Genomic DNA, 26,003 nt, shown 5'->3' with positions numbered 1-26,003 from the left:
GTAACTCTCTCCACACACAAGGTACACAACCTCAAGCCAACGCTGCCTACACCACCAACTCGGCCAGCACACAGGTAAACAAAAGGTACACTGGAACAAACCCAGACACCTCCCCCAAAAAGGAAGCGCAGAGCTTGCTCTTATACCGATCATTTGACATGTGCACACAGCAGCAATGACAGAAGAAATGACAGAAGAATGAAAGTACCTTTGGTTATGAGTGGTGTTTAAAAAACTGCAATAAAGTACCTTTGGTACTCACGTGGTGTTCAATACACAGGCTGCATACAGCCGCTGTTTCATTTCACAATGCCCCCAAAGAAGAAAACTAAGTTCCCAAGTGGTCCTTAAATTTTTGTGAACCCCGTAGTTCATACCTTCCTGCACGCCATGGAAATATTGTCAATTTCAGTGGACAGTCAGAAAAAAAGCCAAACAGAGAAATAGACATTTCAAAATATGAATTATGACCTTTCAGTTCTGTATCATGTATGTGCTAGAAATGCCGGTTTGTTTGTTTTTGGTTTTTTTGTTTTTTTTACTCCTCAACCACATAATCAGTGTCCTGGGGAAGATGCTGTACTTCAGTTAGGTTTCCTTTCCATACAGTTCTGAGTTCCTGTGTAACCTGAAACAGACTTCTTCACCACTAAAGACAAGGTATGAAGGTATGAAGAAATTAATTCAGACAAGGTATGAAGGTATGAAGAAATTAATTCAGACAAGGTATGAAGGTATGAAGAAATTAATGCAGTCGATGTGGTGTTGAAGCACCTTTATTTCAAAAACAATTGCAGTACTGAACACTTTCACTGACCATAAGAACATTCACTTGCACTTGACATCACTTAAAAATAAAAATTCAATAAAAAAAATTTAAAAAAAACCCACCTTAACATAATACTTTACCGAATTGAACAAAAAATTTGATCGATGAACTGATAATTGCCTTCAGTTTCATTTGGCTTTTTTCCCTTCACTTGTTTTTGTGAGGAAACCAACAAACACAAAATTCATTCAAGCGTAATGCAAAATCATTCAGTTTAGAAAAGAAAACAAAGACTGGGGTGTGGGGGGTGGGGGTGGGGTTAACTTATTGGCAGGTGGGTGGGGAGTGTGTGGGATTGAGATGTGAGTGTTAGGTTTATACAGAATACAGTAAAACCTCACTTTACAAGTGTTTCTGACAATGATGCATTGAAAACTGGCTGGTTCAGATGCTGAATACCGAGGCAGGGTGTATGTAATGCTGAAATTAAAAGCTGCTGTTTGTGGTTTTAAACACACCATCTAACAGATCACACAACATCAGTTACACCCGTTCTATTCCCAGGTAAACTGTGCAATACAGAATGGCACTCTCCAGCCTGATAATGTATTTTGGGTATTACAGTTGATGTGCCCATGGATACCATAAACATTACCCCCCCCCCCCCCCACCCTCAACCCCCTCCCCCCACTGTTTTTTTTTCTTTCTCTTTCATAAATAAATCATTTTAAATGAATAGTTGTAATCAATAAGACCTTTTCACAGGCTTGATGAACATGGTAACCATTCACCTGAAATGCAATGCACGACTCTTAAGTACTTTTTACTGTCACTCCACAGACAATAGGTCTCCACCGGAGAACAACAACAACAACAACAAAAACCGAAAAAGACAATGAGCCACTGTCCACATATACACACGTTTACATGTCAGAACAGCTTCAACAGGACTTCACAGACAGCCCAATGTTTTGTACATGCAGGTATGGTAACATCATACATCTGGTTTGACTATCATTATATAATACCATTCAAACTGACAAGAGTCTGAATGTTTCATCATGCTGCTTCTGATAAACGTGATGTGTTTTTCCTTTCAAACATATGTGGCTCTTCTCTCTTTTCCAGAAAAGTTTTTGACTGCACCCATTGTATATGATGCTTTATTCAATCACAGAGAGAAAGAGAGGGGGAGACAGACACACAGAGAGATAGAGTGAGAGGTAGAGAGAGAACAATGCAACACTGCACGGCATACTTCACATTCAAAGCATGTCTACATCATGAAAAGGGATGATACTGAAAAAGATTTCTTTGTGAGAAAGAGAGGGGGGTGGTGGGAGGGCGCAATATGATATCTATGCAGGGCACACTTCACAAACAAAGCATGTATACATCATGATAAGGGAAGAAAAAGTTTGTCTGTGAGACAGTAGAAGAGAAAGAGAAAATTAGAGAAACCCTAACACATTCAGCAGTGACAGACACAATCAGAGAGAAAGATAGAGAAAGAGAGAGAAATCCTCACAAGTTTAAAAAAGGGAAAAGCTTCTGCACAAAGCACCACTTTCCCTCAGAGCTGACACTCAGGGACTGTTTGGGGGAAAAGAAAAACAAACTACCCACTTTGTTTGGTCTACATGTCTCCTTGCAATGCTCCACTCATGCTTCCTTCCGTTTCAACTGAAGTCAGCAAGAAGTCCATGTCTTCAATACAACAGTTTGGTTTGCTTTGTACAAGCTGTGCTTTGCTTTGATAACACAAACTGCATATTTGCGCATCATGATAATTTTTTTTTTTTTTTAAGAAAGAAAGAAAGGGTAAATGCAAGAAAGTATGTTGCGCATATCACCAGCGGGAATGTATGCTTTGCACTGCACCAACACTATAAGTTCAATTATCTACATTGCAACTTCAGTTAGGAAGTGTGCAGGACATTTTGGAATAACATTATCAACAGACAGGTTGATAGGATCTGGTCTGAGGAAACATAAGCTCCAAACATGTTTGCAAATTAACCCTTCATCACCAGTTGACAGAGGCACAATTGGTCATGTGTTGGATTCTGATCCAATGTTCACCTGTGGTCAGGGTTAAAGGCCCCATTTCTGCATGGTACTGTGTTTTGGGGAAAGGCAATTTACTCTATTTTCTTCACTCCTTCCAGGCCTGAAAGGGTAACTGACATCGGTCAGGGACGGTTAAAACAACAGGAGAGGATTGGGCCCCACTTTCCTCTGCAGAGCCCTAGACACAGTTGATAACTATTCACTGGCAGTAGAAGGCAAAAAAAACAAAAACAAAAAAAAGATGTCACCAAAGCAGTGCCTGTGTTGACCCATTAGAAGTTCACCTCTCACTGAAAACAAAGGATGCAAGTGGACAGAAGATGGAGGCAGCCCTGAAGTTACATGCTGTAAAATGAACAACACAATGCTGGCTGCAGTGTGCTTCATTCTATGCCTGCTGAGCATAACATCTGTCTGAATATGAGATTTGAGCAACCCATTTCACATGTCGTGTCTTGTCTGCATGTTGGCAGTGAACAGAGAAGTGAACAGAAAACTACAGAGGTATGATCAACATCCCCACAGTTCTGTTAGCTTCACGTCTGGATCTACAACACATGCCAATGGTACAGCAAAGGGAGTCTTCCCTCCATTGCTACAGTACACACATTTCTTAATGTTTTACTTGTGACTTTTTGACAAGTATCACCTCATGAATTAGGACTACATTTTGCAATAAAAATAACTGAATAATCTTACCCAATAGAATGATATACATGATATATAACTATTAAGAACAAATCAGTCATGAAATACTGTCCATGACAATTACATTTTGTGACATGAATCTGATGCAAGATTATCGCTCTGTTACCTTGTAATTAAAGAACTTTTTTTTTCTTTTTAAACCAGACTAACATGAAGTTAATGGATGTATCTCAACTTCTATGGGCAAATCTCTGCTTCAGCTTCTGGGGGTGGGGATTGGGGAATCTAACTTATATCCTGGCATTTGTACGTTGGGAAGAACAGTTCAGATTCTTTTTCCAGAAATTAAATTTTATTTCTGACTGGTGCCAGTACAGAAGCTACAACCACAAAATACAGCAATGGTAAAGTCAGCCATGCCAGCAAAGAATACTGTACAATCAATCATGAACTCCGTTTGCACCGAGTCATACAACATCCAGAGATGACAACGCAGCCACAAAACCAACAGGTGGGCTATTACAAGATTTTTCTCATCATAAGTGAACTCGTACAAAACTTTTCTCATTATCATCAAGTGAACTGTTTGACACGTTTTCTGATTTTCCCAGGCATAGTGGGAGAGGAAGGTGGAGAAGGTAGGGTTGAGTCATGGGGTGGGCCTGGTTCAAAATGGCAAAAACCAAAAGCTAAACTATCAACATCCAATATGAACAGGTACCAAACATACACTCAACCTTCCTTTTTGAAATCATTCCACTGGTGTCATCCTATGACCCATGTTTATTGAACACTGATAAAAGACACCAAAACCCTTGGTGACAGTATTTTACAGGTCTCCTGCAAGTATACACATGCGTTTTGTTGTGTATCTGTGCTTAATGGGTTTTTTTGTAAAGTGCTTTGAGCTCCCTTTAAGGGAGGAAAGCGCTCAACAAGTATTCATTATTATTATTATCATACACCACACAATTCAACATTTTTCCTTGAGCTCAATAATCACTTTTTTGTGATTCACTTCTCATGATGAACAGAGCTGGCTGATGACTTTTTCAGAATGAAATACTGTCTGAACCAGATGCATGTACAATTACAGGACTCTATGTCGACAGGACTGTTGCAGACAAGCCTGGATGTGGCTATGTAAAGGGAAGTTTAGGATGCACATGGTAGGGGCAGTGCTAGTCACACAACCTGCAAACTGGGCAGTGAAACAATCACAGGCTTCAAACAGGCTGGGGAAATGGACAGTCCATACTTTCTCCGACACATTCTCCCAAACTTAATATACCATTCTAACGTTTACAAGACTCCATAAAACTGATGGACGTGACTACAATGGTTGCAAGTAGGTTTGTCTATAAAATGGGATACGCAATCACTGGCACACTACACACCCAAGTCTGCTGTTCATTGTAGCTGCATTCAGCAACGTGAGATGTGAACAGCAGTAGCAACATTCACTTCCCTTTCATCGGTTTAGCCGATTTCATCTTCAGTATGTTTAAAATATCTGGGCAAACCCTTCACAGATTCCCTGACATTTCCAAACAGCAAATAAAAAATTGTTTTCCAAGGCTCACATTTTTTCTCTAACATTCATAAGACTTTCTATTCAGGTTCCCAGTAATTTGTGCCAGAGCTGATTTCACAGTTCCAGTGGATTCAGAGTGAGCAATGTCAAATACACTGTATTCTGTTACTGTTGTGTGTGTAACATTCCAGAACATGTTGTGTATAACACCATGGAGTAAACATTAGTAAACACGCTTCCACACTGCACAGTACAGTCATTTCAGAGGGTGAACAGTGATGCCTTAGTCAAAGAATATACTTTGGAAGGCTCACACACAAAACACTTTTGCACTTTTGTTTACCAGTAAATTCTCCTATTTCTGTTATATCCACTGAAATGTGTACATTCATTCGAAGTTGTATCTATGACCTAACTGAACAAAGACCTTTTCATGAGTTACGAAGAGAGATCTCAAAATTAAACAAAGATCTATTCACAATTAATGAGAATCCTGACATAAGAGTTTCGTAACAGACATCATAACAGGTTGACTTTAAAACTGTACAAAGTGTTTTAAACAATCCTGACTGGCCCAGCGGCAATCAGAGTGAGAATGATTTACTAATGAATACTCACTGTAATTCACATTAACTATGTGTTTTGCTGTATAAACAACACATGCAAAGATCATCAATCTGTATTCTCTGAACAAAGATATTAGAGCAGAAAATGAGACTTCACACACACACACACACACACACTTCACCTCGCACGCGACAACCAACTGCATCAAAGGAACATGTACAAGCAAAGAAATTCTGAACATGTCACATGCTCTGCCAAGCCAGTCCACTGAGCCTGAGACAACAGAAAATCCCCAGAACTGTTCTTCCCACTGTCACAAACAGTCACACGACTGCTTTCTTTTTTATGTGGTCAACTGCAGCTGGACTGAGGCTGTCAGAGCATCTGCTTTGGCTTCATAGTCATTCCCCAAGTCCTCTGCTGCTGCAGTTTTAGTTTTTAGCATCTTTATTCATTTTTGTTGTTTCTGGAATTTTGGGCTGTTGCCATGCAATTTTTAAGAATGGATTCAGCAGTTGAGGTGGTGCAAGAATTTGAGTATGTTAGTTGATATCATCTACCATTTACCTGGATAGTCACTCACAAGCAAAGGAGCATGAGCATGTAGCCTTGTGTATGCTGGTTTGCTCTAATAACTGCAACAGTCATCTTGAGGTATATATAAAAAAAAAAGTCTCTTTCGGATAACAGATCTCAACAAAGATGTGTGCACATACACACAAACACAGACACACACACAGCCATACACAAACTGAACTGATTATGTTGTGTATCATGTCAGGCAAACCACCTAGAAATTAATCAATGTTAACAGTAAAAGCTCACACAGTAATTCTGATCTGCGGATCGGCAAAACCATGCTGACAAAACAGCACATAGAATAATTCAGTGCTTGCATGGACCAATGGTGGTGAAAATGAAAAAATCCAAAGTAAGGATGCTTTTTCTTCTTCTATCCTGTACGTGCCAAGGTCATACGGACACCACTGGATGCTGCTAAACCCATATCAGATTAGGGCTATTTCTTAATTATTTCTAAACCAAACAGTAAATATCAAAATCACTGTGTGTTTCAGGCAACTTCACATCATTGTCTTTGTACAAAACTACTGCTGTAGGTCAATACCTTCATTCAGGTTGTTTTCTCAACCACATATCTGTGATCAGTCACCGTCTGATGTTGGTGTAAAGCATGAATCACCTACAACCACACTAATGATTAAAAATAAAAGTACTGACAGCAAACACAATACACCATATTCCTTCATTTTATTAAAACGTAATAGCTGTCAATCAGTCATGAACTGCAATTCTAACCATACAAAAGCAACAACAATTTCAAGACGAACAGAAAGGTAAAAGCTCCAGCTATACGCAGAACACATGCAGATCATCAAATAATACACATAATCCATTGGCGCCCTCAAGGAACCAAAACACTGTGGCAGGGCATTGCTGTCAGGCTCTGTGCCAAACAAATATCATCAAAAGTACTTGGTCTGATTCAGAGCCTTTTCCGCAAATGTGTCGTCTGTGATTCGGTCCCAGTCTTTCTGAGTCTGCCCCACCACAAAACCCAGCTCACGCCGACGATTCTGCTCCTTTTTCTCTTCAAGATCAGCCCATCGTACCTGTTGTCAAAGAATGAGTCACCAGTTAAGGGCACACACTATGACATCTTTAAAACTAATAGGGAGAAGGGAGGTTGAAGCCAAAAGAACACACATCAACAAACTCCTATATTATTATAAGAACAATGACTGAAGCCTTTATGTATTGAATTTTTTGCTTCAGAGTTTCCAGCCATTTATTTCAAGGAACTGATGGCTGCTGGAAAACCACAATCGCTAATGAACTGTGCACAGCAAAAACTTTCAATCATCCATTTTAATTATGCATGGAAGGTTTCATGCAGACAAGTACCACTTGCACAATACTTGAAGCATGTTAAGTGTCATATACTATTTCAACAACAGAGACAGTTTTAGCATTACTGGTAGTATTAATTGTGTGTGTGTGTGTGTGTGTGTGTGTGTGTGTGTGTGTGTGAGTGTATATATGTGTGTGCATATGAGTGCATGTGGGCATATATGCGTGTATAGCAGTGTACACACATGCATATTTGGTCACACAGCAACTGAATATTGCGCGTGTTTGAAAGAGCAAGAATACACGATTCAATAATAAAAAAAACTTTGACTGGCTTTGAAAATCCATTCACATCAACCTGTGGGCAAAAGAAAACAAAACCAACCACAGAGCAAACAAAAGTAGAACCCACCATTTTCTTGCCAGGAGTACTTTTGCGTTTATAATAATCATCGGAGAGCTGCAAATAGTCTTCCATAGAGGTGCTGCTTTGTTTCTCACTTTTGTGCATGCCGTGAGCCAGTCCATCCAGTTTGTCTGAAGAAAATAAAAGAAAAAGTATTAATCATTTTCTTTTTCTGTGGCTAAATCTGTCCTGACAACAAAATGTTGTGAGAGAACACTGACATTAATCATGGCAGAAAATAGACATTTTTATTCTGAAAGAACGTGATATGAGGGTACAGCAACTGAATTATCTAAACTTCTAAAAGCAATAAATTTATAACAAATCATGATAATAATCAATATCATATCAACAACAAATCATACTGGAAAAGAAACTCTTCACATTGCAGGCACAAGGAAGAGTACCTTATGTACTTCATCTGAAGTCGAACCGTAATTCAGGACCACCTTTACCAACAGTATCAAGTGCATTATGGACTCACATTTATATAACTGTACACATGCTCTTAATTCCAGCCCGTTATGATATAATTCAGGAAAGCTGAATGAAGAACAATAGCTCCATCATACCATGCCCACAAAAACGCTGTCTAAAGAACATCATGTCAACATGCTTTTTGAAGTTTTTGCCTGCAGAGGCACCAATACAGAATGAAACATTCAGGTAACCCATACTACAATATTTCTTGTTATTCTGCTTAATGAGCAAATATAACAGTTGAAACAACAATACTATTATACTTCAAAGAAATATCTTATCTCAAGAAAAAAAAAAAAAAAAAAAAATCAAAATCCCCCCACACTCCCACCACAAACAAAATAATTCTAAATGATAATGAACCATGTACAATATTCCCAACAAACAGCAGAGCATTATCTCATTACAAATAAATAAACAAACAAACAAACGAAACCTGCACAGCTGACCGCACTTACCTAGTTTGACTTCAGAGGTATCAAGCTCCCACCTGGACTTCTTATACACCTGTACACAGAGCATCTGGCATAATGAGCATCACACCACATACGTACAGGCATGCACAGTTTCTTCATATGTCACAGAACCCCCCAAAAATGAATGGTAGTCACTAGTGTGAATGTGTATTTATATCCACTGCGGTTTCTGTGGTGTGTAAATTCTGTTCCTGTGTACATTCACAAAGTGTGCAACTGATCTTCTGCCAGGTGTGTCAGTAACAATATACGGGAGAGAAAGAAAGCAAATAAATAAAATCAATCAATTATTTAACTGAATTAGAAAAAAAAAAGTGGTCATGTGGAAAAAGTACAACGCTAATTTTGAACAGAAAATCGCCAGGCCTGCATGGGAAAAGATTACCAAAAAGCACGGTATGACAAAGGCACATGTACCTACATATATGCTAATGCACACTCATACACGCATACACATACACAAAATGCAAACACACACACACACTCTCTCTCTCTCACATGTGTGTGCACAGTCAATGTTAAAACACAGAAGAACAGACACGCTCTCTCTCTCTCTCTCTCTCTCTCTCTCTCTCTCACACACACACACACACACACTGTGTGATACTGAGCAATTTCAAGTCTACCACACATTTCATTGAAATCACAACAAAATGGTCTTTCCCCTTTTCAAACTGTATAAAACACAATCAAAATCACCCAGCAGTCTTGACATAAGCCCAGCCAAGTAAAAAATGAAAAGCCAGTTTTTACATCACACAGCAGCATACAAAAACAGAAATATGCAAAGTTACATCAAAACTTTACAATCATCATCTTCACGACTGCACCTCCTCTCGTGTCTTTACTTACATCACAGAGTTTGTCTCACCTTTTAAAACATATCTAAAACCATTCCTCTTCAAGCAGTCTGTTCAAAATTTAACTGTTTTTAAGCAACACCATTCAATATCTGCATTCTATTGGATCCACATCCATTTCTTCCATGCTTGTGTGTGTGTGTGTGTGTGTGTGTGTGTGTGTGTGTGTACCTGATGTATACAGAACAGGGCGTTGAGAGGTATGAAACCACCGTATAAATGTACTATTATCATCATCATCATAATTACAATTAATATTTATAAAACAGGAGGATAAAGGGTAGGGAGGGGTGGGTAGGGGAAGGAGGTGCAGGGTAGATGGAGATCAATGTGACAGGTAAAAACAAAGAAGAGTGGAACTCAGATCCATCAGAATAACGGTTTCATAATTCAGTATCCAGAAATCATAAGTGAATGAGTTGAGACAGACAGAGAGAGAAAGGCAGGACAGCTGGACTAACAGACAGAGAGAGAGAAACAGAAGAGTAAAGGAAACACATATACAGACAGACCAACTGAGGGTGAGCATGAACGTTGCTTGAAAAATCAAAATAAAGTAAAGGATATCTGGCTTGTGTGCTGTGTGATGTTCTCAAAACTGGTCAACTTGTCCATGAACAGCATGAATCAGTGTTATGGACTGCCTCTACAACTACCCGACCCACCACCCCTCTAAAACCCCTTAAAAAGCAGGAAGTAAACAATTAAAAATACTGCTGTAATTCCATGAAGAAAGATTATCATCTCGGTCAGTGTTGACCAGTAGCTCAGAGCAAGTGCTGAGGAACACTGGTGAAACTTAAAACCAAAATATGATGATCTCCAGTTTTCTTCACAGCACCAAATGCCATCATAATAAAAATCAGAGCATCACCACACCAGTATCTTGGGGTTATTTTTTTCAGGCATTCACAACACAACAGACTGGTCATAATAAATATATCAAGCTATTAACACACAACACTCACTCTCCCTTCACGCATGATTGCATCAAATGTCCATTCGCAAAAGTCTAACATTTTTCCACTTAACTTTGGTCAGTGCATAGTGAACTTCAGTCCAAGATCAAGAAAAGATTACTATGGTAGAAAAAAAAAGGAAAGAAAAAATAAAAAATTTAAAAAGAAGAAAAGACAGAAAAGTAAATGACCATGCCTGAATTTCAAAATCTGCTTTAATTCCAGAAACAAGCAGCTTATACTTAAAATCTGCAAAAGACAAATTTGTCCCAGAGTGCTGAATGCCATGCTGGTCCCACAGCCAGCTCCTGGAACTACATGTATTCATCTTGACTCTTGTCCAGGGTGTGGTCTGTCCACAAGGAGACATCCTGATCCTACACACTGAAGATGTCTACCACCGCAAAGCGTCGGTAAGACCAGGCAAGAAGTGTCAAAACAAACGCGTGAAGTGTAAGACGACAGACAGGAAGCGGACGCAAATTAATGGCACGAAGTTGTTGAGGTCAAAGGCACGGATAAAAACGCAGAGAATCACTGTAGCAGATGAAGAACGTGTGCTTGGAAGGGGGTGGGGACAGGAGGGATATTGGGGGATGTGTGGAGGGAAGGTTGATCAGTGAAATCTCTTTAGCTGTAAACAGTCCAATCCATTTGCTTAACACATTTTCCTCCCACACCACTAAAATCACCGGACTTGCCATGCCATGCACGTTGCCCCCAGCATGGGGATTTCGTGACTTGCGCTCCACTTTTGGTTTCACTCGTCACCGTGAAAAGAGCAATAACTCATATTTCTGCCTAAGTATGATCTAAGTACAATCCAAGCATATTATTGGTACGTTTCTGTCACAATTCGGCTGACTGACAGTACAGGTCTGACTGACTTCAGAAAGGGTTAGTAACACAAGCAGATTTGGAGGAGGAACAGCATTAAATCTGTGTAACGGTGGTCAAATCCACTTGTATCAAAATGGCCAAGTCCATTCACTAAAACTATGTCAAGGCGATCACGGATAATGGCGGCTGTGTGGCGGTCCAAAACAACAGTTCAAAACACCACACAGAAAAAAATCTCAAGCCACGGATGACCACAGAAAGCAACCAGCAGTGTGTCTGCATATGACTGTAGTATTGCAAATCCGGGAAAGCAAACATCTTACAAAAGCAAATAAACACAACAAACTTGTTTGAACTTGAACCAACTGATCAGCCAAGTCATATATTTTTTGTAAAACCCAACATATGTTTGTGTGCAATTAGAATACTGTAAAAGAAACAACAACAAAGATTTATGAGGATCGCTGTCATATACAGTCTTCCCAACTGAAAATGAGTAACACAATGTTCATACACAAACAAACAGAGAGAACAAACAAGAGAGAGAGAGAGAGAGAGACAGAGACAGAGACAGAGACAGAGAGACAGACAGACAGACAGAGGCAGAGACAGAGACAGAGAGTGTGAATAAGAATGTGAAAAAAGACAATTCTAAGTTAAAGTTTGGAACAATTTGTACAGTTCAAACTCACTGTCAAATTCATATGCTACATGTCATTAAGTAATTATTAATCAAGAATCTAATGAAGTAAACAAATACAAATAAAAAGTGAGGTTTCAAGATTTCCTGACAGATTGTCTGACACAGTCTGATATTGAGACACTGAATCTCTCCTCATGCACACACACACATGCCTTCACACAGGAGACAGGAAGTGAGAGAGAGGGGAAGAGGTGAGAGAGAGAGAGAGAGAGAGAGAAGAAGGTTCAAATGAAATATTCAACAGCTGAAAGAATCCATGTTTTATTTCTAAATCATTCAATCAATGTGATTAGTGTTGAAAGACAAACAGTGAGACTTCATCAAAAACAGTGAGACTTCATCAATTCCCGAAAAAGACAAACGCCATGATCCTAGACAAAAGTGCACTGAGCAGCAAAGCAAGGTCTCCTCTGGCGTGTGGCTTCATGATGACTTAACACAGTTCCTCATGGACTGACAGAATGACCCTGTGTGTGGCAGTGTATGGTAATTCCCAGCCACCAGTATGTAGTCCATGCCAATGAGACAGCATGGAAGGACAGTAAAAAAATAAAAAAATAAAACAAAATAATCAAAAAAAGAAGAAGAAGAAAAAGAAAATTCAAGTGTGTTTATCTATGGGTGGAAATGGTACTATAATATTTACAAATGTATCAGACATAAAACCAAGTGCAATTACGTTGTTTTCCTCCACTCTCATGCTGTTTGAAAGATAAACACAAAAACACTCATCCACACCCACACCTCCCATCCACACACCCACAAACACTATCACAGTATTTCAACACAAAGACTCACTGTAAACAATATTTTCATTTTTGGCTGGAAGCTCATCTGGAGGGTTTCATAGAAAATGAAAAGCCTAAAACGAAGGTTTCAAGCTGAAGTACTGTTGGTTTTTTGTACACCCACTTCCATCATGACCTCTCCCCCTACCTTTTGATGCACTTTGTAACATCAAAATATGATAACCAAAATCACTTCAGTTGATCAACAACAACATTAGTTTCGCTTTCTATCACATTTTTGTTGTTGCTATTGTTGACTTGTGCGAAAAATAAAAATTCTAGCCACCTCTTCTGTACTGTATGTTCTGGCAGCCATGCTGACAGGCTCAACAGGTTTTCACTTATAAAACGCAAAAAACGCATCAAAATCGAGCCAAAACTTGCTGTGATATTGCTTCCAACACTCATCAAGGAAGTCGCCATTTGCAAAGGAGGTAAGCGTATCCAAATGAGTAGCTGGACACCTGATTCTGCAGTTACCCCTAAACCGTGGATATCCGCAGTCAGAAGTGAAAGACTTAAGTCTCAGAATCTAGAATGCATAATTTTACTTCAGGTGGACTGAGCAATCAGAGAATGTTAGGGAAGGTGGGAAGAGGATGGTGAGGGGTGGGTGGGCAGGACCTGAAACATGGGGAGAGAAATCTAACTGACCCATGCTGATGGTACAAAGTGTGCATCATGAAAATCTGGACGATTAAAGTATTCAAAATGAAATATCCAGACAAACAAGTATCTGAAATGAATCCAGACAAACAATGTAAAGTATTCTAAATGAAAAATGCGGACAACCAAAATAAAGTATCTCAAGTGAGATCAATACAAAGTATTTAAAGTGAAAATTCTGGAACCACAACAGAGTTCGACTTCTTGACCTTTCATACCAGTAATAACAATGCTGATTAATGTCCATTTACCACCATCTTCTGGAATTGTTTTACTTTTACATTAAAATATATGCACTTATTTTTCTCTCTAAAAACGATTTTTTTTTTTTTAAGATAATTAAGAATCAGGTCCAAATCTTCATATGTAAGTACATCAGATAATGGACCCTCCACTCCACTGACATTGCACAAACGGTGCATGCAGGTATAAGCAATGCCACCCATACAAAGTGATGGAAGGCAAGACAAATTTGATGGATAATTGTTATGTTACAAAACCGTAGCAGTGAACAAACCAGTACCTTCGTTAAGCATGACAAATGAAGTACATAAATCTGGAGACAAGTTGCAGTGAAAATGAAACAATGCGTTTGTTTCCTTTGAAACAAACCGATCAGAGCAACACAATGTGCTGCCAGATACCATCCTCTGCAACACACACACACACACACACACACCAAAACAAACCAAATGAGGCATGACAAGATTCACATGATCAGAACATCAATGAATTTCTCTTTTCATTTTATTTTATCCACTCATTCCACATATCCTTTAGCATGCCTTAACAAATTTGTGCAATATTGGTAATTGCTCTGCTGTTGTCCAGAAGACTAAAGTTTTCATTTGTCACTGTCATGTCATTCAGACACGGGAAAGGTCTTGTCTGAAGGAGATCTGCATCATCTTGATGCTGGAACTCGTTACCTCCCATGGCTCTGGTCTGGGCATCAGCCACATCTGGTCTGAAATGAAGATAGATGCCTCACCTCACCTCACCTCACCTCAGGCCCATAACTACAAAGTTGGGGGAAACCTGAGGACCGCAGATGCAACCTCCCTTCTCCATCTGTCTCTGTCAGCAGCCGCCGGCAGCAGCTCACATGTATGGAGTCCGGTCCATTGTTTGATGTTCTCATGCCAGTTCTTCCGCTGTCTTCCTCTTCTTCTCCCGCCCTCGATGATGCCTTGCATGATTGTTTTGGACAGACTGGTAGGTCGAGTGTTGTGCCTAAACCATATCAGCTTGCGTCTCTTCACAGCTGAAAGGAGAGGTTCCTGAGGTCCAGCAAGGTTCTTAATTCTGCTCCATACATATTCATTCTGCTCCATAAATATCCAGGATATTTGAAGGAGCTTCCTCAGGCATTTGTTCTCCAAGTCCTGGATCTTCCTTTCGGTTTCGGCCGTCAGTGTCCATGCCTCGCAACCATACAGTACAATGGAGACTACCAGGGCTTTGTAGAGTTTGAATTTTGTGGAGAATCGGATGTTACTTTTCCACACTCTGTTCAGTTTGGTCATGGCTGCGGTGGCTGTGCCAATGCAAATTCTTATTTCTGCTTTGCTGCTTCCATCCTTTGTCAGGATATTTGAAGATTCCGACATCTTCCAGTTGTTCTCCATTCATGAAGATAGTGGCATGATAGATGCACAGGCTCCTAAATCTCCTTTCTGCCAACCTGGTTCTTTCTCAACACTGCTTGTCCAAAAGATCTGATTGTTTTTTCTTGGCATTATGTTATCGCCCCATGAGTGCCAGACTGTCAGCATACCGTAAAATTTGGACTACTGAGCACATCGTTATATAAGCCACATCCACTGGATTTTCTTAAAAACTGGAATTCAAACACACACAAGCCGCACTGGTTTATAAGCCAAAAATGTTGAGAAAAAAAAAGTGCAGAAACGTCCAAAAATTAATCACAAAAAATGAGAAACTAAACAGCCAGAGAAACTTGTCAGACGCGCGCGAAGCACAACTTCAGTTACAAATTCAGTGACAAAGCAACACAAAAATAAAAATACAGCAACATCAAAGATACACACTAACACACCCACTAACAATTACCAGTAGTCACATTTATTCATTCATTATCATCATCATTTCCACTGAAACCACTGAAAGCTTAATCTTCAGTGTCGGAACTGAACAACAGAAGCACAGTTGCTTCTGCCATGGCATCACTGACCCCGGCCTCGTTTTCACTGTCAGATGAATTCGAGTCTTGCTGGCTGGTGCTGGTGGCTTCTCTGTCATCTGCTACATCAGGAGTCCAGCTTTGCTTGCAAAAGCCATTGATGATTGTAGATTGTTTTACTTTTCCCCATGCTGTAAAAATCCTTCGACAGACCTCCATAAAGCTTTTCAATAGCCAGATTGATCGCCTTCAATTTGAAAACTTCATCTTAAGCATTGTGTCATGTTTTCAGCATGATGGAAGTTGTCTGAACAAGGGCAATCAACTGACTGTTCTGTGTGTGTAAAGGCTGTGTGCAAATTTAGAGGAAAAAAACAAACAGTTATCAACAGCATACTTTTACAGTGAGTTTTGAATTCACGAAGAGTCAAAACCAGATTTGAAGCATAATGTGAATCTAAAAACAGACTGGAGACTGACGGCAACAACTTCATTTGACCTGAACGCATCTTCCGAAAATCCACAACATCGGGAAAAATCCATAAACAAGCCACACGTTATTTTATCTGCAGGGGTTGAAGTTTGTGGAAAAAGTTGCGGCAAATAGTCTGAATATTACGGTACATCTAATGTTGAATGTTTCTTGTCACCATCTACTGGATGCATGTCCTTCAGCTGGCACTGGGTGCTCAAGATGAGGACAACAAACCAAAAAGGTGACAGCAGGCAACGCAGTCCAACGCCTGAAGCATTTCTGACAGCTTTTTGGAATGGACAACATGGTGTATGAATCCATTACACAGCTTCTCGATGATGATGATGACTTTCTCAGATACTTCACATTCCACACAATGTTCCAAACTGACTTCCTCTTTATTTATGCTGCCAAATGTCTCTTCGGAATCAGTTAAATCTTCCTAAAGCCGACACTGCCATTCAATGACTTCTTCAACAATTGATTTTTGAACTGTGCAAGATCACACTTCAGAAACAGGAAATGTTCACACCACAACCGATACTCACTGAGCAGCAGAACCAGCAGACTAAACAGTCACTTTTTGTGGTTTACATGTGGTGAAGAAAGGTGTGGAAGCGTGGCGTTTTCATTGCCAGCAACAATGGAAATCAAGAACAACGGAAGAGGAACAATACTTGCAAAACTAACGGCCGCATACAACTTTTTCGCGGAGACAGACGATATTATCACTGGCGCTTCGGCAGAAAACCATACCTTTTAACCAAAATCTATTAACAAAAATTCAGAAATCTGCTGAAACACCTAAAAGTGGCATGCTTGATTGTTAGGAAAAGGAAGAAAAACTGTATTTAGTATATGGCTGACTTCACATTTGGCATCCACAACTGCACTCTGTTGCTTGTAAAATTATATCCAGTGACTGTTTTCTGATCCTGAAAATTCTGTCTCCACTCCCCAATAACCACCGTGTTTGATCCAGAACATTCTGGGTTTGCAGTTTTCTGAATCTAGAAGTCTGGTCACAATATTTGTGTAAATAGGGAGACATGATAATTAAAAAAAATAAATAAATAAATAAAATCTCTGCTGCCATCAAACTGATCAGTACAGTTCACTTTAAAATTTAAACCTTTCCAAAAATTAATTCTGAGCCTTGCCAAAGTACACCACCAAACACCCCTGCTCCTTTATCAATATTTTCAATCAGGTAAGAGGCACTTTGTATTCTCCACCTAACAATGGTAACATGCAATGAAATGAATGTGACAGTAGTGTTTAGTTTAAATACCTATTGGCTTGCGTCTTAAGGTCAAGTTGTTCAGTGTTGGGGTCTTGAATGAGTCTGAATTCATTGCAAACTTTTGTGACCCATGTCATAAACACCAGCCATACTGATTTCCAAAATCTGTTTTCTGTAACATGTACAGTGCTTGAAAGACTGTTCTACAAACAAACAAAATCACTCACACAAGAAATTGTTTTTAAAATTTTAATTTCACTCTGAACACCTTGTGTGTGTGAAACATGTGGTGGGTAGACTCTGTCAGTGACAAGCCTGAAGTTTCACTGCAGGCCAGGTTTAATGAAGGAGTTATAGAACACCTCTGTTGAAAGCCTGAAAAACATGCAGTGCCACATGTGCGCTTCTGAGGATTTGTGTACACCAGGTTTCTGGCAAGTGCTAGGCAGGTCTCTTTTCCCTGCTGATGCATGGTGGGGGTTCCATTGTACACACAGTGGGGGACTCCTCCCTGTGAGGCTCCTGGCTCTCCCTGACATGATGCCCTCACGTCTATGACAGGATGCTCCATCAACACAGCTTGCAGTGTATCACTATGTTCTTCTGTAGCAGATCCTCCTTGCCATGTGACAGTCAAAACATACCACAGGACTCCTGGAACACTTCTCCAGTCGCACTGGACAGTCTAGTGACCACAGAGGATGTCCCAGTGGAGTTGGTACTGGTGGAGTTACTGGGTGAGTACACATTCCCTGACAGACCTTGGCACTCTCCGTCCAGCTGGATGTGCTCACAGGTACAAACTTAGATGGAGACAAGGCATATACCAGACGGTGCCCGGACTGTAAAAAACAGACAGACAGACAGCAGTTTCACACAGGACAGAAGTCAATGGAGCTCTGTTGTTAAATGCTCGGTCTTCCACAGCATGGATTGTCTGTCTTCTGCAGAGCCAGTGACTAGACACCAGAGTTGCAGCCTGTGGGTGATCCTTGGAGCAGTGCAGCTTAAGTCTGTCCCTTTGTGTCCGGCCTGTAGTCACAGATGTCAACCCTCTTAACTCTTTTGAGGAGTAATTTGCATTTTCTCTGAAAAGTTTGAATTCTTCAGTAAGATCCACACCCTCAGTCCCATCATCATACATACAACAGAGATAAATTGACCCAGAATATAGTCACATCTTTTCCTGTTCGGGCAAACAAATCAGCTGATTTGTCCAGTGAAAGTGGGTTCACTGTAAACGTCCACATGAATGGCTTTGGCTCAGCTTCATCACCTAAGACTGGTGGTATAAGTCACTACCCCAACCCGTGCTCAGTACGCCATGTGCATCATGAAACTACCAAGCAGCTTACAAAATAAAGCAGGTAAGTAACCCTTGCAAGCTGATAATGAACCCAGCTGGGACAATTCTGACAATTGTAACATCCTAACAATTTATGATAGTTGCCATCACTGTGCAGTCAACCTATGAAAAGCATTTTCACACTTCTGAATTGGATGGGGCATCTTCGATAGTTCAGCTGTGTTCATTCTGTCCACTTTTTTCACTATGCTGTGAGCAGTAGATTAAGCGAAAAGATGATAAATGGTCCGAAGTTTCTGACACAGCAATTTCACTACGCACTGGATATCTGTATGGGTAATGTACAGAGCCTGTGCTGAACTAAAGCTGATGACTCACTCAATATTGTCACCAGTGTAAGCAATACCTTCCAGCAGTGACAGGATCCAATCCATAAAATCAAAGTATGTGCATTCATTTTTAAAAGTAAATAAGGTTCAAAATCTACATTTTAAAAAATATGTTAATTTTCCTTTTCTAAATTTAAGTGAATATGACAGGAAATACCTAACAAGCAAAGCTGGACTGCAAAAACTTGACACAACAATCAGGCTGTGGCTGGCCACTAAGTTGTCCTTTATTATGAAACTCGGAGCAATAGGTGTAAACATTCTTTTAAATATTAGGTGTATGTGTGGGCTGGAGGGGGAGGGGTGTGTGTGTTAGTTTTGGGGAGGGTAGGAGACAATATAGTGTGTGTGAGTGTGTGTGCATGTGAGCGAGGGTATGCACACATTGGTGGAAACATGATGAATAACAAAATTAAATCTTGAAAATTAAGAATATAAAAATGAAATCTTTCTCAGTATTTTCTCAACTTCTCCCCATGTCTCTCTCCCTCTCTTTCCCTCTCTACTTCTCTTGGTCATTCCATCACAAACTGATTTTGAAAAAAGCAGATATTTTCGTTGACAAATTTACTTTTCCCAAATGAAGTCTTTAGACAATGAACTGAAAGGGTTTGTCTACTGTTTACCAGCACTGACATTCATAATTACTGTTGTGGTCACAGCGGTTTCATGCTGGAAACCGTTGAACATTCATGTTGCTGCATCCTCTAACTACTGTTCCAGAAAATCCAGCCAAATGTCTCTCATTCTCGGAAACGCTTTCTGTCGGGTTTTTTTTTGTGAAGATCGAGAAACGGTTTGAAGCATAGCCATATCTTCATGGGCAGAAAAGAAGCAGACACTTTCCTGTCCAGAGCAAGCGCATCAGTCATTACATGCTGGTTCACTAAATGCTCCTCGAGGTTGCAAGCGTGTTGATGCTGGCCTTGTTCCGATTTGACTGGTAATTTGGGGAGGATAACGACTTTGTCACCAATTTGTTACACTTGATGCCCAAGCTAGCAATGAAACATATCAGATGACATCACTGATGAAAAAATAATGGGACATCTGTCCTCTTCTACAATAAAATGATCAGACATTCACAATCCTTTACTGGTCTATGTCTGATGTCCAATGCCAATGTACGCCTGTGAATGTAAGCTAAGTTACTTTCCTTTGACATTAAAGCTATCAATCACAGTGAAACAGACCAACACACTGTAAACACAATGAAAGGTAGTATGTTCCATACACGCATGTAGCTGTGCCAATGGCTTCAGAATGGGTAGTTATCAATGAATAGTTGGCATTTAAGGCTAAGGCCAACAGAGACTGAGGGAAAGGGAAAAGATGAGGGTTAGGTGTTGGCTGTTGTTCAACTATAAGTCTTTGTTTTATGTGACATTGTGTAAGCTCTTGGTCATTGTCCACAATGCAGAAACATGTCAACACTATGTGGCATGAGGAGAAAAATCCACCAGTAAGACGCAACCACAAATCAAAACATTTGGGTTATCGTTCCGGACATCATTCCATTCTAACCTCAGTAAAGATAAATTTTAAAACAAAATCCCAAACCAGACGGTCAGTTGCACACACCTACTGAAAACCAAAGACAGGTTAGCAGATGAAGCTATGAAGTGTACTCATCACTATCATTTCTACTGTCACATTTTCAGTAACAAACACTTTTTTTTCATACATCTGTTTCCTCTGGTCATAATTAATGCTTTAATATCTTTGGTAGTTGGGTTTTTTAAAATCAACAAGAACAAAATTGTTCCCCAGAATTCCCCAAGACTTAAAGTTGTGACAAACTCCTATGAGCTCACCTTTCTGTGAAAATCATATTGGCTGTGTGAGCAGGTATGCATGTGTGACTGTGTTCACAATATGTTACCTATGTACATGCATGCACATATATACATATATATATATATATATATATATATGCATGGATGTCTGTATGCCTGCACAATTTTGTACAAAATGCTTACCCACCCAACAAACTACACTCCAACACACAACACCAATGTGCTCACAACTGAAAAATAAAAATAAAACAACATCCATGTCTGACAGGCCCTCACCTCTCCCTTCACTCCAACGGATCTCCTCCTCTCCCTCCCCCAACTTGTCTCCACCATTGATAAAACAGGAACCAGTCTCACAATCCACCACAAAAACAGTTACTCACCAATGTTGCTGCAAGGTCCTGTGTATTCCACATCTCCGCTTCTTCACCATCTGCTTCAATGTTCACAGAATTCACCAGATACACACTCACGGCAAAAGAACACAGACAGATCAAGTGACAACATTTACCCCTGCATCCTCCTCCTCATCGTCTTCCTCCTCTCTTTTCCTCTTCTCTTCCCTGTTGGCCTCTGTCTTCTCATCCTCAGGGGCGTCCTCCATCTCCACCTGAAAATGGTCATGAAATAGGTGAAGAACTACATACAATAAGCAGAAGAGGATGATCCTTCCTTGTAAATCAAGTTTAAAGGTAACACCATGTTCAAATCAGCTATACACCAGAAGATAAATATATAACCTAAAGGGTATTTGTTGTCAGAACAAATCAGCCACAGATGTTGCATGTAGCTGATTTTAGATGAACAGAATGATGTAAATCAAGAACTGTTTTAAATATGAAAATGTCCATGTAACAGTAATTGTAATAATCTATTGGTTTTTAACAAACCAACCGTAGCTACTTTCGTTTTCTCCGCATAGGCGGATAGCAGTTTGCACAGGACAGGAATGTCAGATCCCTGCCGGAGTCTGCACTAGTGGGTCACGGTTAAGTATGTGTAATTAAACTATTGGTTTTTAACAAACCAGTAATGATAACGTGCTGATCACGCAATTTTATACAATAATGATTTTTACATCTTTGTGTACAATTTGCTTGATGAAAAAGAGGGATGGGGTGGATGAAAGGTGTGCAGCGGATGGAGTGAAATTGGGGAGAGGGGAAAAGGAGAGACAGAGAGCAAGAGAGATACAGACTGAATGATAACACATTTGCAGAGAAGGGACTGCAATGAGAAAGCTGTAGACACACAGTGACACACTCTGATTTACACATGCAAAATCATTAACCAGTTCAGTGCCAGAGAATTTAAAAAAAAAAAAAAAAAAAAAGTACTCTCCCCCTGCCAGGGAATTTTGAGGATTCAGGGGTAATAAATCACAAAAAAATCTAGCACAAAAGCTATGGGTGATACAGAAAGAAAGTAAACGTTTTTGTGAAGGAAAATGAGTGTAGATTCTGCTTCTGGGCTCTTTTACCCAATTAGGTTGATTGTAGATAACTGTTCAGGCATGTAAAGTCAAGATAATAATTTTTGTGCAACAAAAAAGTCTATTTCCACCTCTACATAATGACATCCATAAAGAAAAGAAACAAAATACAGCTAGAAATAGCATGACTATTGTCAGATTATACCTGTAGAAGAAATTCAAACTGGCTATAAGTTTATAAAAACAAATCAGCTCGTGCATACATGTAAGTAAATCACTGTCCCAACAATGACAAAGGTGGGTGAAGTCAACGTAAAAGGTCAATCACCGTCTCAGAAACTAAACTGGAAAGCTTTTTGACAGCTAAGAGCGTCCAGGAGTGAGAGGGTGAAGTTCTTTGATGAGATTCACTCCTTTCAAGTTGCACATGGGCCAATTAATAGTGTCTGCTGTGTATCTGGCTTGCCACCTCTTCAAACAAGTCAACCAGCTGATTCAGCACACAAAAAAAGTGTGAAAAACAAAAAGCACGTGTTTCACATCCAGTACAGGTTCCATCCTGCATTTTGTGAAAACCGTGGAGCAATGGCGGTTGTTGATCCTACAGTCTGCATTGAAATGTGAGCACACTCATTCCTAAAAGCCACGCCCCCTTCATGAACTCTGGCTGACATTCAACCTATCGTCTTACATCACTCCTCTCCCTCTCCTCTCCTTCCAACGCTCGCTGCATGTATTCTGTCAGTCATAGCCACTTGTTCTAAAACGCTGTCTGATTGGATAGATGGACTGAATTAGTATCAAATGGGCTGTCACTTTCGTCACTGTCATTTTCAATCACCTTTGTTTCAAACCAATCATCAGACAAGAGAGATCCTTCTCCATCGTGAAAGCTGTCCATAACAACTCCAATGAAGGAAAAATCGAAACATATGCAGGACATCAGTGGACGTCTTATAGACACTATGGCAATACTTCTTGTAGGACGTCAGCTGACGTCCTATAGGCACTCTACTGGTTAATAACTTTTTGAAACAGTTATTAACCCCTTGACTGCTGAAGTTTGTGTTATGAGATCAAAGTGATATGAGTCTGAAAGACAGTTACTACTTTTATGTACTTTTCAAAAGGTTTCGTCAATTTTGCTGAACAAAAGTAATGCAATCCCACGAGGGATAAAATCAGAGAGACAGGTGACTGACATGCTGACTGGTAAGCTGTCTCACCCCTCAAGATCAAAGTCATTCTCATCAGCAGCAGTCAAGGGGTTAATGAAGCTCCAAGTTGATCAGGAAGACCAACAGATATAGCTGTGGCAGGAGAACAGGCAAACAGACAAAATGACAATAACAGCAACTAACCTCTGTAATGGATGCATCCTGCAGCAGCCAGCGAATGTCAAGACGTAAGAAATGTGGTGGTGTCGGTTCCCACCGCCCTTTCACCTGAAAGTCAACAATCAGTAAATGCCCTTTTTCTCAAGAAAGAATCATACTACAAAATGCTAAACGCTCTAAGTCACAAAAAATCAAATGCTGAGGTTAAGCTACTTTGTTCTCATTCACCTTTATATAAATTAGGTGCTGATCAAATATTTCTCATCAACTTTTCAGTGTATCAGAAAAAACATTAGCTTTGCAGTAGACCCTTTACAGCATCGCCAAGTAATGTTTTCTAACAGAAGAAGACTTTTTAGTTATGCGCAAGTGTTAATATAAATTTAACACAGGACGCTGTTCAACTGCTCACTGTCAACTGAATTCTCGTTCTTGTATTTTAGAAAACAAGAGACATGAAGGTAAGTCCGGAACTGTGCAAACAACCAAGAAAAATAAATGTAGTTTACCTTTTCCACATCATATTCTGTCCATTTGTGAATGTTTCTGTTGATACAGGTTGCAACATCAGCTTCCAGTTCAGCAACATACACCTGTTGGTGGAACAGGGAGATTAAATATTTCAAATATATCTTCAATACTAGCAACATACACTTGTTGGTGGAACAGGGAGATTAAATATTTCAAATATATCTTCAATACTACAACTTCAACTAATCATTGCAGGTACAGTAACTTAAAATTCTCATTTTAGTGACATTTTGCACAATGTCTGGTACCGTCTATAGTCAATCATTCTTCAGAAACAAATGCAATGTTTTAAAACACACATGATCTCTCTCTCTGCCAGTATCTACACAAATACATACAAACACACAAGATATGCAAACATATTAATTCCCAGGTACAGACATGCACACACTTGACATTACATATGCATATGCACCCCTTTGCACACACATGTATGCACAATCACCATCTCGCACTCTACAAATACCCCCTATACACACAGACACACACCCTACACGCACACACACACACACACACACACACTAAAAACCAATTCACCTGAAATCCTTTGGACTTGGCGTAGCTCCAGAAAGGTTCAAAACTCTTCACTTTCTCGTTGATGGCATCCACAATGATGAAGGGGAACAAGCCATCATCCACCGTTTTCTTGAAGGACTTGAACAGACTTTGCAGGTAGGCCTCCTCCATGTCCTGTTCATACTCATACTCCAGGACCTGTGTGACAGACACCCACAAACCCAGTAGTCGAAGACACAATGACAAATCTATCAGTTTTCACTCTTTCACTCTGAACTCTTTACTTCCCTGAAACATGTACACTGATTTTTCTTTTCTAAGATATAAAGTTTCTTTCTTTTTTGTTGCTCATCTATCTTCCAAGTTGTCAACCCTGCAGTTTCAGTGCCATTACCCCCATGCCGCTCATCCTGAATGCCCTACATTGTGCCGTACTGTATTACTTTTTGTCACAACATTTCTCTTTGACATTTGGGCTGCAATATATCAGGAGAAAATGCCAATACAGTGTAGCACCACTCTTTTTCTTTCCTTTTCTTTTTTTTTTTTTTTTTTTTTTGCCTGCAAGATATTTGTTTGACTATCAAAGTGAATTTTTCTCCAGCCTTTTGCTAAGGACAACCTTTTTATTGCTGTGGATTTTTTACGTGCGCAAAGTGCTTACTTTATACGTACAAAGGAAAGTTTATTGTCTCATCCAAAAAACTATACACAGCATGACAGCCACATCTGGACCCATCCAGCCACTATTTTTCCTAACCGAACACTGGCAGCTATCTGCAAACTGCTGGCTCTCGAACTACGGCAGATGAGACTTGGTGTGACTGTACACAGGAATTTGGGATACCCTACATGGGATAGGGGGGAGTCACTGATATGGTGCAGATATGGCAAGTTTTGGCCAACACAGCAAACCAATATGCCTTGTTTGCATCAGTCTAACATGGTACAGTAAAGGACTCCAAATATTTAATAACAACAAAAGTAAAAAAATGAAAAGAAAGAGAAAAAGAAAGAAAACTTGAGACTGGACCACTTACCTTCTTGGTAACCTTTTTCCCGGTGTCTGGGTCCACCTCTTTCTTCTCCACCTCCACCATGAAGTAATCATCCAGGGACAGCATGCGTGGAGCACCACCCCCATTGGCTATTTCCTTCTCCTGAAACAATGCAGTTATCAGTCATCACTTGACTCGAAAA

General features: G+C 39.9%; 1 protein-coding gene across 1 annotated transcript in view; it reads right to left on the bottom strand.

The window, feature by feature from the left end:
- Nucleotides 1-2,097: 2,097 nt before the first annotated feature.
- LOC143296296 (uncharacterized) overlaps nucleotides 2,098-26,003 on the bottom strand; it is a 41,765-nt gene continuing 17,859 nt past the window's right edge. Inside the window, exons 15-22 of the mRNA XM_076608147.1 lie at nucleotides 25,844-25,963; nucleotides 24,825-25,001; nucleotides 24,266-24,349; nucleotides 23,781-23,864; nucleotides 21,499-21,597; nucleotides 8,802-8,850; nucleotides 7,870-7,994; nucleotides 2,098-7,219 (exon numbers count right to left, since the gene is read on the bottom strand). Coding sequence (XP_076464262.1) covers nucleotides 7,073-7,219; nucleotides 7,870-7,994; nucleotides 8,802-8,850; nucleotides 21,499-21,597; nucleotides 23,781-23,864; nucleotides 24,266-24,349; nucleotides 24,825-25,001; nucleotides 25,844-25,963 — 885 coding nt within the window. The 3' untranslated portion in view covers nucleotides 2,098-7,072. The remainder of the gene's footprint in view (nucleotides 7,220-7,869; nucleotides 7,995-8,801; nucleotides 8,851-21,498; nucleotides 21,598-23,780; nucleotides 23,865-24,265; nucleotides 24,350-24,824; nucleotides 25,002-25,843; nucleotides 25,964-26,003) is intronic.

This window comes from Babylonia areolata, chromosome 21, assembly GCF_041734735.1.
Source record: "Babylonia areolata isolate BAREFJ2019XMU chromosome 21, ASM4173473v1, whole genome shotgun sequence".
Lineage (NCBI taxonomy): Eukaryota > Metazoa > Mollusca > Gastropoda > Neogastropoda > Buccinidae > Babylonia > Babylonia areolata.
This window is presented reverse-complemented; position numbering and strand designations above follow the sequence as displayed.